This window comes from Pygocentrus nattereri, chromosome 18, assembly GCF_015220715.1.
Source record: "Pygocentrus nattereri isolate fPygNat1 chromosome 18, fPygNat1.pri, whole genome shotgun sequence".
Lineage (NCBI taxonomy): Eukaryota > Metazoa > Chordata > Actinopteri > Characiformes > Serrasalmidae > Pygocentrus > Pygocentrus nattereri.
This window is the reverse complement of record NC_051228.1, coordinates 12,240,137-12,253,417: the sequence shown is the minus strand read 5'-3', so window position 1 is coordinate 12,253,417 and position 13,281 is coordinate 12,240,137. Positions and strand designations below refer to the sequence as shown.

General features: G+C 38.4%; 1 protein-coding gene and 1 pseudogene across 1 annotated transcript; both read left to right on the top strand.

Annotated features, from left to right (window-relative positions):
* Positions 1-1,268: 1,268 nt before the first annotated feature.
* LOC108439214 lies at positions 1,269-6,604 on the top strand (annotated as a pseudogene).
* A 711-nt stretch (positions 6,605-7,315) lies between these two features.
* Positions 7,316-8,305, top strand: LOC108439216 (olfactory receptor 1-like). The gene has a single exon (XM_017717485.2). The coding sequence runs from the start codon at positions 7,316-7,318 to the stop codon at positions 8,303-8,305; it is 990 nt and encodes a 329-aa protein (XP_017572974.2).
* The last annotated feature ends 4,976 nt before the right edge of the window (positions 8,306-13,281 follow it).

The following is a 13,281-nucleotide window of genomic DNA, read 5'->3' as shown; positions in this document are numbered from 1 at the left end:
TGTAGTCCATCTGTTTCTCTGCATACTTTGTTAGCCCCCTTTTACCCTGTTCTTCAGTTGTCAGGAACCTGGGGACTCTCATAGAGCAGGTACCATTTGGTTTGTGTATCATTCTCAGCACTGAAGTAACACTGACCTGGTGGTGGTGTGTTAGTGTGTGTTGTGCTGGTCTGAGTGGATCAGACACAGCAGTGCTGCTGAAGTTTTTAAACCCCTCAGTGTCACGGCTGGTCTGAGAATAGTCCACCAACCAAAAATAAGCAGCCAACAGCGTCCTGTGGGCAGTGTCCTGTGACGACCGATGAAGGACTAGAGGATGACCAACACAAACTGTATAAAAGCAGATATCTCATCCCACAGGACGCTGTTGGCTGCTTACTCTCTGACTTTACATATACAAGGTGGGCTGACAAGGTAGGAGTGTCAAATAGAGTGAGTGGACTGCTGTGTCTGATCTACTTGTACCAGCACAACACACACTAGCACACCACCATGGGTAAAAGGGGGTTAACAAGTATGCAGAGAAACAGATGGACTGCAGTCTGTAATTGTAGAACTACAAAGTGCACCTATATAGTGGAACTGATAAATAGACAATAAGCATAGAAACAAGGACATGATGTTGTGCACTGATCGGTGTATTTCCCTTGGAGATCAATCTTTCATTTATTTGTTATCATTAGGCTCTGTGCCCAATTGTGGTGCTTAAATAATAAAAAAAAGCATGCATGAGTTTTCCCAAAAGAATAATGACAAAATCTATTAGCACAGTTAAAACATCAGAGTATTGGAGATTTAATCAGAGGGTGTGATTAATCTCAGTGGGGACAAAATACCACTGAGACTGCTATTTATTCAACACTTGAACACTGCCAGAAAGAGGGCCCTACTGACGAGTGACGCTGTGGCCTACATTTTCTGGTCAGCTACTCTACTTGACTCTGCTATGCTATGATAGTGTGTGATCTGCTGTATATGCTTTATTTGATTAACAATCATTAACAGTATACTTTACAGATACATCATACAGCATTTACTTTATCTCACTTACATTTTATCTGGAAAATCATATCTTTCATATCATTGTGCCTGTGTGTTGCATCATTCCAAGCAAAATAAAATGCAATGTGCAACACTTTAGATGTTCATGGAAACAAGACAATGTGTACGTGAATATATTCCAGTGGGAACAGAGAAAAGACCGTTATAATTGTTTGTTTGCACTCTCTCTGAGCACTTGCAATATGCCCTTAATTTATACTCTAAAGATGCTTGACAGTCCCAGAGGACTAGTTGGACAGAATGCAGATCCTAAGAGATTGCACACCCTCAGTAAACATGCAACACTAATGAGGCTGTCATAGTTACTCAAAGCAAGTGATGTTTAGTTTTTGACTCAAAGCAACTGGTGTCTTATCTTTGACTAACATTTTAGAATAACAAGTCCTCTGCCTGTGTCCCTAACACTGGTCCCTTAGGCCACCTTGGCCCATTAGGCAATCTGTAGGGCAATAGTGACACATTCCTTGTTGTTTTGAGTCTGAAATAGAAATTGATATGAAATGAAACAATGACTATGCCTATAAGGCTAAAGTTCGGAGTCTTTTAAGAGACTTTTCAGAGTGTTTTAAACTATGTTATTTTTGTATGTGGACCCCTGCTTAGTTATTTCTTGATCAGACATGCGCTATTACATGATTTGTGCACAAAAGAGTCAACAAAGGGTCTACGGTTAATCACAGATGTGACAATTTCTTCACAGAAAACCAACTGCGCCAAATCTGCAGAAGCCTATGTTGAGCCCCGTCTGATATTGAATTCTACACAGTTGCTTTGCCTAAAATAATCTCTCGCTACTGGTTCAACAAGAATCTCTGTCCATGCTTGTCTAATACAGAAATATTTTATTCACTATTTTGGGACTCTGAACTCTCTTATTATGATGACTATGGCTATAGATTGCTATCTAGCTATCCCGCTGCTTCCCACTCAGATACCCTACACTTATGACCAATCAGACTATAAGTCATCTAAAATGGCTTTCTTGGGTGTTTGCTAAGATTTCCCCTGGCATTAGCATTGTCCAGCCTTCAGGGATGGTGTTTTGTGGGTCCAATTATTCATTGCTACTGTGACAGTATGTCTATGAACAGTTTAGCCTATGGTGATATTAATTTACAGAAAAATATTACAACAGCTGTGGCATTGACTGTACTTCTTTCACCTTTCTCTTTCATCATTTTCTCCTATATAGGCCTTGGGATGTCTACAACCCCAATAACAATTAAGTTGGGACATTGTGTAAAACATAAATAAAAAATGGAATACACTACAAAGACAAGATATTTAATGTTCAAACAGATAAACTTTATTGTTTTTTTGCAAATATTCACTAATTTTGAATTTGATGCAACACATTCAAAAGAAGTTTGGACAGGGGCATGTTCACCACTGTGTTACATCACCTTTCCTTTTAACAACACTCAATAAGCGTTCGAGAACGGCAGGCCAGTCTAGTACCTGCACTCTTTTACTACGAAGCCACGCTGTTGCAGAATGTGGCTTGGCATTGTCTTGCTGAAATAAGCAGACGTCCCTGAAAAAGACATTGCTTGTATGTACTGTATGTACCTTTCAGCATTAATTGTGCCTTCACAGATGTGCAAGTTACCAATGCCATGGGCACTAACACGCCCCCATACCATCAGAGATGCTAGCTTTTGAACTTTGTGCTGATAACAATCCAGACAGTCCTTTTCCTCTTTGGCCCAGAGGACACGACGTCCATGATTTCCAAAAACAATTTGAAATGTGGACTCGTCATACCACAGGACACTTTGCGTCAGTCCATCTCAGATGAGCTCGGGCCCAGAGAAGCCGGCAGCGTTTCTGGGTGTTGTTGATATATGGCTTTCGCTTTACATGGCAGAGTTTTAACTTGCACTTGTAGATGGAGCGACAAACTGTGTTCACTGACAATGGTTTTCTGAAGTGTTTCTGAGCCCATGGTAATATCCATTACAGAATGATGTCGGTTTTTAATGCAGTGCCGCTTGAGGGATCGAAGGTCACGGGCATTCAGTGTTGGTTTTCTGCCTTGCTGCTTACTTGCAGAGATTTCTCCAGATTCTCTGAATCTTTTGATGATATTATGGACTGTAGATGATGAAATCCCTAAATTCCTTGCAATTGCACGTTGAGAAACGTTGTTCTTAAACTGTTGGACTATTTGCTCACGCAGTTGTTCACAAAGCGGTGAACCTTGTCCCATCCTTGCTTGTGAACGACTGAACCTTTCAGGGATGCTCCCTTTATATCCAATCATGACACTCACCTGTTTACAATTAACCTGTTCACCTGTGGAATGTTCCAAACAGGTGTTTTTTGAGCATTCCTCAACTTTCCCAGCCTTTTGTTGTCACTGTCCCAACTTCTTTGGAATATGTTGCAGGCATCAAATTCAAAATGAGTGAATTTTTGCAGAAAACAATAAAGTTTATCCATTTGAAAATTAAATATCTTGTCTTTGTAGTGTATTCAATTGAATATAGGTTGAAAATCATCGTATTCTATTTTTATTTATGTTTTACACTACATCCCAACTTCATTGGAATTGGGGTTGTATAATCAGAACAACAAATAATCAAGGCAGACTGCAAGGCAAAGGCAAAGCCTTCTCTTCCTGTGCCACACAGCTGTGTATCATTTGTATTACATTCCATGTCTCTTTGTGTATTTTACACCTTATATGCCTTATTTCAAAATTGATGTAAATCAGAGACTTGCAGTCACTATGTTTTATGGGTTGTTCCGACCAATAGTAAACCCCCTCATATATTACTTTAGGACTAAAAGATCCGTCTGTTGCTATTGAAGTGGTTCACTCAGAAAAATGAGATAGGCCCAAAAATGAATATTTTGGCTGTTTTTACATAAGACATAGTATATGTTGACACATGTCCACCTGGGATCACCACTGTGAAAAATAAAGACTTGCTCACACTGTGCATGAATGACAGAATCCCTCACTCCTATGTAGACTTCTACCAGACTTTACAAGTTAGCCAGGCAGAAGAGGCTACTATCTAATTTCCAAAGACATGTGAAACATTCAAAGTCTCTAAGAAATCTCTTTTTTTTTGCTGTGTTATTATATCCTTAATATTCCTTAGCCTACTGTCAGGTGGTAAAATGGCTAAATGTAATTAATTAGTTATTAATCTTAAATTGTTAGTTAGTAAATGTCACTTATCATCGAGTTAATGATTCTTGCTATCATATTTTTTATTATTACAAAGACATCTGTAACCTCTTTTCAATGTCCATCAGGCCTAATGGTTGTGTGGCTGAGATAACTATTTTAGCCAAATTTAGAATATTCAATTAACTCATATGATGTAAAGATTTTTACGTGATATTTTATCACAATTAATTGTTGTTTTGTTTCCATTTATTACTGCTAGGTTTTATTCATATTGTCATCATGTGCTCCCATGTTTTATACTCGAAAGGAAATGAAACATTGGTGGAAAAAAGCATGTGATATTTTTTCAAATCTACAAATGTAGAAGAAAATGCTTTTGAATGCATAATAAAATATTGTTCATTAACTATACTGTCATTCATTATGCTTAAAATTTTATATTAAATATTAAAGACTGAAATCAGTGCACAAAGTCAGATCAAACTATGGTCATTTTTTGTTTTGGATTGTCACTTACACCCTTCTTGTTCAAAGACCTTGAGAGTTTACCACCCCAGTAGGCTTGTAGGTGTACAAATTTTCACATAAGCATCCCAGGCCTCAAGTACAAGTGCTCCGGTAAATAAAAAGGTAGTCTGATACCAAAACGATAACAGTCTGGCACCAAAAAATAACATAATTCAAATGACATGTTAATATAATTTTTCTTGTTTGATTTACTGATCTTGGACAGAACGGTGTGTGGATTTTGGTGTTTTCCCATGTATGCGTGGGATTCCTCCGTGTACTCTGGTTTCCTACCACAGTTAAAACATGTCAGGCCATTTGGACATGTTATATTGCCCCTAAGTGTGATTGTGAGTGTGAATGTATATGTCTGTCTGCCCTGTAATGGACTGGTGACCTGTAGAGGGTGTATCCTGCCTTCTGCTCAGTGACTATTGGGATAGGTTCCAGCTTCCCCAGTGACCTGGAAGGATGCGTATGTGTTTGTTTTGTTGATATTATTGAAGAGCATGTGTCAAGAATTGTCTTTTCATTTGATCCAATGAAATAGTTTTTGTAAATAACGCCATGGATGGGGATGTTTTTTCCTGATGTACTTGCACATTCCAGATTATGTGCATCTTTGGATTACATGACTTGGAAATTCTCATATACTGCTTCACTTTTCATCTTTTCCTGCATTCTTGCTGACTGTAAACATAGCCCATAAAAGGTGACCTGTAGAAATGTGCAGAAAAGGGATCATCTCTGTTCAGGTTTCAAACCCAGTAGGATTTTGATTTGATGACAATTTGGCATTCGGTGAGGTGCCTGAATAGAAGTTGCCCAATTAAAATAAAAAAAATAATAAATAAATGAATAATAAGGTCAATAGTTTGGCAATGTAGTGAGTAGAAAGCACAGATATTTCTTTTGAAATATGGTGAATGAAAGTAACAGAAATCCTCAAGTAAAGAAGATAGAAACAAATTTTACTTGTCTAATTTTACTGGTAATAAGCATTACATGCATGCTTTTCTTTAGAACACACTACTACATAGATGGAGTTAACAAAAGATCAAGTAGATGACATGGGGATAGCCTAGTCTTGCCCAAAGAGTGAATGAGAAATGTACAAGGAAATAATTGACAGCTTTTACTAGGGGTGTGGGAAAAATTGATTCTTAGATGCATCGCGATGCAGATGTGAATGATACTGAATCAGTTCACAAATGTCATAAATCAATTTGCTAAATTTTAATTTATAACAATGTTGACGAAATGCAAAAGGCAGAACTTGGAAGTGGGTAAGTGCAGCACCTGGACAGCCTGTGAGGTGCACATGACAAAAACACAGCTGGATAAGCATGAAATCCGAGCGGCACCCTTTGCATTAAAAGCTAGGTTAGGTCAGGAGCCACAACCCAAATGTTAAGAAGAGCCATTTTGTCGTTTCAACAAAAATCTGACCACCTTGGTAGCCACAACATTTAATGTCCAGTATGTCTCAGTATATTGGACATCAAAAGGATGTGTTGTTTGTTAGTTTGCATGCTTGTGTGTTGGCTGAGATTTATTACATTTTGTGGTGGGTTATTTGGTGTGGGATTTGATGCCACAGTGGTATCAGAGTAGTAGATCACTGAATTCAAAGGCAGATGGCGGGGAAGACAGAGCCCATTGACATGGTGGGGGCAGGTAACAGAGTACAGGTGGTTAAGAAAGATCTGGGGCACATTTGCCTACCATGCTGAAAGCATCTGGGAGCCGTACTCTGTGCAACTGCAGGTGACCACCTGGCATAATGGCTGGACAGCGGCCATCACTGCAATGCAGCTGTGCCCTGAAGAGGAAAGCACCACAGGTGCTTGTGCTCCTGCTGGCAGAGCAAATCAATGTGCAGAAAAGGAATAATCTCTGTTCAGGTTTCAAACCCAGTAGGAGGTTGATTTGGTGACAATTTGGCATTTGGTCAGGTGCCTGAACAGAAGTTGTCCAATTAAAATTAAAAAATGTAACTAGTTTGACAATGTAGTGAGTAGAAAGTATAGATTTTTCTTTTGACATATGGTGAATAAAAGTAAAGTACCAGAAATCCTCAAGTAAAGTAGATAGGAACAAATTTAATTTGTCTAATTTTACTGGTAATGAGCATTACATGCATGCTTTTCTTTAGAACACACTACTACATAGGTGAAGTCAACAAAAGATCAATTAGATGACATGGGGATAGTCTAGTCTTGCCCAAAGGGAGAATGAGAAATGCACTAGGAAATAATGGACAGTTTTTACTATAAAAGACTGCAACAAAGGGCAGAAAACTTTTAGACTATGGTAAGACGTCCGAATGAGAGGTGAGGCCAGGAGTAAGTCATTTACTTTCTTGGTAGATCTCAGAATCACACAGTACAGATGTGCACTATATATACATATGTATGTATATAAATCAGTAAAGCATAGTGATGAGTGCTTCTAGTAGGAATGCATAATAATGCATACATATTAATGTGCACAATATAATATTGATACAGTTGGTGTAATATACCTTATAACTTATATAATAATATAACTTATCATGTTGATGAAAGCTGTATGTGAATTCACTTTTTTCTCAGTGTTTTCAGTATGTCACAAGAAAACCGGAGCGCGCTTACTGTTGTAACAGAGTTTTTCATCGTTGGCTTCCCAGGACTCCAGCCTGAGTACTATAATTTACTGGCCGCCGTTTTTTTGGTCATTTATGTGACAACTGTATTGGGGAATTTACTTCTGGTGGTGTCATTTGCAATTGCGCCAAATCTGCAGAAACCTATGTACATCACTATGCTGAGTCTAGCCCTGTCTGATATTGGATTCTGCACAGTTGCTTTGCCTAAAATAATCTCTCGCTACTGGTTCAACAGTGGCTCGATCTCCTTCTATGCTTGTCTGATACAGAAACATTTCATTCACTATTTTGGGACTCTGAACTCTCTTATTATGATGACCATGGCTATAGATCGCTATCTAGCTATCTGCTTCCCACTCAGATACCCTATACTTATGAACAATTGGACTATGAGTCATCTAACATGGCTTTCTTGGGTGTCTGCTACGATTGCCCCCGGCATTAACACTATCCAGAGTACAGAGATGGTGTTTTGTGGGTCCAATTTAATTATTCACTGCTACTGTGACAGTATGTCTATGAACAGTTTAGCCTGTGGTGATATTACATTACAGAAAGATATTACAACAACTGTGGCATCGATTGTACTTCTGTTACCTTTCTCTTTCATCATTTTCTCCTATATCAGCATTGGGGTGTCTATAATCAGAACAACAAATAATCAAGGCAGCCTGAAAGCCTTCTCCACCTGTGCCACACAACTGTGTATCATTAGTATCTATTACATTCCACGTCTCTTTGTGTATTTTACACCTTATATGCCTTATTTCAAAATGGATATAAATCAGAGACTTTCAGTCACTATGTTTTATGGGTTGTTCCCACCACTAGTAAACCCCCTCATATATTACTTCAGGACTAAAGAGATCCGTCTTCTGCTATTGAAGTGGTTCACTCAGAAAAACGAGATAGGCCCAAAAATGAATATTATGGCTGTTTCTAAATAAAACATAGTATATACGGTACTGTGCAAAAGTCTTAGGCATCTAAGCAGATTGTTAAACAATTTACCTCAGCAGTGAGTTTCTCCTCAAGGAGAGGTTTGAAAATGCTTAAACACAGTAACATCCATAAAATCACTATTTTTAAATACACACACACACACACACACACACACACACACACACACACACACATATATATATTTATATATAAATAAAAACAGAATATGATTATTTGCCAATCCTTTTCAACCTATATTTAATTGAATACACTACAAAGACAAGATATTTAATGTTCAAACAGATAAACTTTATTGTTTTTTGCAAATATTCAATCATTTTGTATTTGAGGTCTGCAACAGGTTCCAAAGAAGTTGGGACAGGGGCATGTTTACCACTGTTTTACATCACCTTTCCTTTAAACACTCAATAAGCATTTGGCAACTGAGGACACTAATTGTTGAAGCTTTGTAAGTGGAATTCTTTCCCATTCTTCAGTCCGGGGTCTCTGTTGTATTTTGTGCTTCATAATGCGCCACACATTTTCAATGGGAGGCAGGTCTGGACTGCAGGCAGGCCGGTCTAGTACCCGCACTCTTTTCCTATGAAGCCATGCTGTTGTAACACGTGCAGAATATGGCTTGGCATTCTCTTGCTGAAATACACTGGGACGTCCCTGAAAAAGACATTACTTGGATGGGAGCATATGTTGCTCCAAAACCTGTATGTACCTTTCAGCATTAATGGTGCCTTCACAGATGTGCAAGTTACCCATGCCATGGGCACTAACACACCCCCACACCATCAGAGATGCTGGCTTTTGAACTTTGCGCTGATAACAATCCGGACAGTCCTTTTCCTCTTTGGCCCGGAGGACATGACGTCCATGATTTCCAAAAACAATTTGAAATGTGGACTCGTCAGACCACAGGACACTTTTTCACTTTGCATCAGTCCATCTCAGATGAGCTTGGGCCCAGAGAAGCCGGCGGCATTTCTGGGTGTTGTTGATATATGGCTTTCACTTTGCATGGCAGAGTTTTAACTTGCACTTGTAGATGGAGCGACGAACTGTGTTCACTGCCAATGGTTTTCTGAAGTGTTTCTGAGCCCATGTGGTAATATCCGTTACAGAATGATGTCGCTTTTTAATAAGATAAGATAAGATAAGATAAGATAAGATAATCCTTTATTAGTCCCACAGCAGGGAAATTCACAACGAAAGTAAGCAGGAGCTGCTGTAACAGGCTGCCGCTCTCGCCGGCGCCGGAAGTAGAACTGTGCCACCTGAGGGATTGAAGGTCACAGGCATTCAATGTTGGTTTTCTGCCTTGCCGCTTACTTGCAGAGATTTCTCCAGATTCTCTGAATCTTTTGATGATACTATGGACTGTAGATGATGAAATCCCTAAATTCCTTGCAACTGCACATTGAAAAACATTGTTCTTAAACTGTTGGACTATTTGCTCACGTAGTTGTTCACAAAGTGGTGAACCTCGCCCCATCCTTGCTTGTGAATGACTGAGCCTTTCAGGGATGCTCCCTTTATACCCAATCATGACACTCACCTGTTTACAATTAACCTGTTCACCTGTGGAATGTTCCAAACAGTTGTTTTTTGAGCATTCCTCAACTTTCCCAGTCTTTTGTTGCCCCTGTCCCAACTTCTTTGGAATGTGTTGCAGGCATCAATTTCAAAATTTGTGAATATTTGCAAAAAACAACAAAGTTTTTCTGTTTGAACATTAAATATCTTGTCTTTGTAGTGTATTCAATTGAATATAGTTTGGAAAGGATTTGCAAATAATCTTATTCTGTTTTTATTTGTTTTACACAACGTCCCAAATTAATTGAAATTGGGGTTGTGTATGTATATATATATATATATATATATATATATATGCAAAATCATCAATTCATATTCTATAAACATTTTCTTTTGAAATATTAACACTTTTCTCAGAAAATAAACATACTACACAAATAAATAGATTTTTAAAATGTGTCTTGGGTGCCTAAGACTTTCGCACAGTACTGTACTGTTGTTATTATAGTTTTAAAGCATTATCACTGTGTATGTTTCACCTAATCTGATGTATGTATTCAGAATGTATATTTTGTTGTATAATCACTAACCCATTAATCTTTGTCACTATTTTCATAAAATACATAATGTAAGAGGATTATTAGTGACTTATTGTGATGCATCTTGCATACTTGTACATAAAAAAATATTATTTATCAATCCCAAACAATAAATCTTGTGCTGATGATGAAAAAACTGTTTCCTACAGCCAAATGTAAGATGTGCGGTCTGACAAAATGCCATCATAGCACAGGTTTTTGATTTTGACTTTATAACCCCAGTAGGCTGGTAGGAGTTTGAAGTTTCAGACAAGCATCCAAGGCCTCATTTTAAAAGTGCTCTAGTAAAAAAAAAAAAGGTTTTGGTACAAAAAAATTTATTTTTTTGTAAAATACATGCCCCTAGATATAATAGAGCAAAAATGTAAATGTGTATTTATTTAAAAAGTGTTTGTACTTAAAAAATTTGAAACGATTAGTTGACTTGGGGATAAAGTAGTCTTTCCCAGAGGTAAAATAAGAAATGTACATGGCAATATAAATATTATTTATCAATCAGTAACAATAAATATTGAGCTGATGATGAAATTATAAGTATCAATAACTGAGCAATGCCTTTATAAGTCTGTAAAGCGACTGCACCATCCCAGTAGGTCGGTAGTCAGTAGTAGCAGCCCCATGAAAAAATCCAAGGCCTCGCTTTACTCTGCAATAAGCATAAGCAGGTGGGCTGGTAGCATTTTGGGTTAGTTACTGTTAGTTAATGTATAAACTCATGCATATAGGCTCAAGAGTGCTCAGCCAAACTACAAATATTACATTCCATTGTACATCAGTACAATAACTGCAGTAATTTAGGGGTTAAACACTGGACAGGGATCAGATGTAGCTGAAGTTTGCTTCTTATTCTCATTTCCCATTCCACTTTAAATGATGTAGCAGTTACTCTCAGATACCTGTATTGACACTAGTTTGTAACTGTTGCACTATAAGGTGGAACAGGAATTTGAATAACATCCTAAAATTAGTTATGAGAGATTAACATATAGAGGAACCTCAAGGAGCATGTAAAGCTGTGGATCTTTTAGTTTTTGTAAATAAGGCCATAGATGTTTTGTTTTTTTTCCTGATGTACCTGCACATTCCAGATTATGTGCTTCTTTGGATTGCATTACTTTGAAACTCTCATCTGCTACTTCACTTGTCACCTTTTCCTGCATTCTTGCTGACTGTAAACATAGCCAATAACAGGTGACCTGTAGAAATAAGCAGAAAAGGGATAATCTCTGTTCAGATTTCAAATCCAGTAGGTTTTTGACTTGATGACAATTGGGCATTTGATGAAGTGCCTGAATAGATGGTGGCCACTTACAATAATAAAACAGTTGAATAATAAGGTCAATAGTTTGGCAATGTAGTGAGTAGAAAGTACAGATCTTTCTTTTGAAATATGGTGAATAAAAATAAAGTAACAGAAATCCTTAAGTAAAGTAGATAGAAACAAATTTTACTTGTCTAATTTTACTGGTAATAAGCATTACATGCATGCTTTTCTTTAGAACACACTACTACATAGATGAAGTTAACAAAAGATCAATTACATGACATGGGGACTGTCTAGTCTTGCCCAAAGAGTGAATGAGAAATGTACAAGGAAATATTGACAGCTTTTACTAGGGATAGGGAAAAATTGATTCTTAGATGCATCGTGATGCAGACGTGAATGATACTGAATCGATTCACAAATGTCATAGATCGATTTTCTAAATTTTAATTTATAACGTAATTTTAATGGAATACGCAAAGGCTGGAACTTGGAAGTGGGTAAAGTGCAGTGCCTCAACAGTCTGTGATGTGCACATGACAAAAAACAACTGGTGAGCATGAAATCCGAGCGGCACCCTTTGCATTAAAAGCTAGATTAGGTCAGGAGTCACAACCCAAATGTTAAGAAGAGCCATTTTGCCCTTTCAATAAAAAAAAGACCACCTTGGGAGCCACAACATTTAATGTCCAGTATGTCTCAGTATACTGGACATTAAAAGGATGTGCTGTTGTTTGTTAGTTTGCATGCTTGTGTGTTGGCTGAGATTTATTGCCTTTTGTGGTGGATTATTTGGTGTGGTATTTGATGTCACAGTGGTATCAGAGTAGTATATCACTGAATTTCCACTGGCCTAGAAGAAGGTGGTGGGAATCATGGAACAATCGAGTAGCCCCTGGGTGGCACTGGTGGTCCTAGTGAAGAAACCCCTACAGCCTTTGTAAAGCACCAACCATGCTTGAACCACTAATGGAGTGAGTGCTCACTGGCATCCCCTAGAACTGGTGGACCATCTACCTCGAGCACTTATTCACGCACCCAACTTCAATGCCACATTCGCAAACTTGAAGCAGGTATTCTAGGCCATTGAGTCTGCAAACCTCTGGCTGCACAAATCTCTTGGGGCACATGTTGCAGAGTGGCAGTATAGAAACAAACCCAGGAAAGGTGCGTTTGGTGCGGTAATGCAGTGTTAGTACATTGTGAAGCTTCCTGGGTCTGGCCTCACACTACTGGTGCTTAGTACATGGGTTTACTGACATAACCACATAGTCACACTGGCTCACAATAAAGGGTGCTGCCTTACAATGCCGAACTATGTGAGGTGCCATTGCTGACATTCCCTGGTGTGGCCAGTGAGTTTGGAATGGACACAGACACCACTGGGCTCTGCCATTTCCACCCTTACCTGTATGGTGTCCCCTTTGTCCTACACACTGATCATGCCGTGCTGACCTGACTCATGCAGTTCAATGCACTCATGCTGATGATGAGAAAGTGTAGATAGCTGAGAGGAGCACTACTGCTCCCAATGGCACTGAACTTGATGCTATAAGCATTAAGGACTTTCATC

Excerpts from the sequence above, each read along its gene's own strand:
- LOC108439216 (XM_017717485.2), top strand. The coding sequence starts at position 7,316 with ATGTCACAAGAAAACCGGAGCGCGCTTACTGTTGTAACAGAGTTTTTC.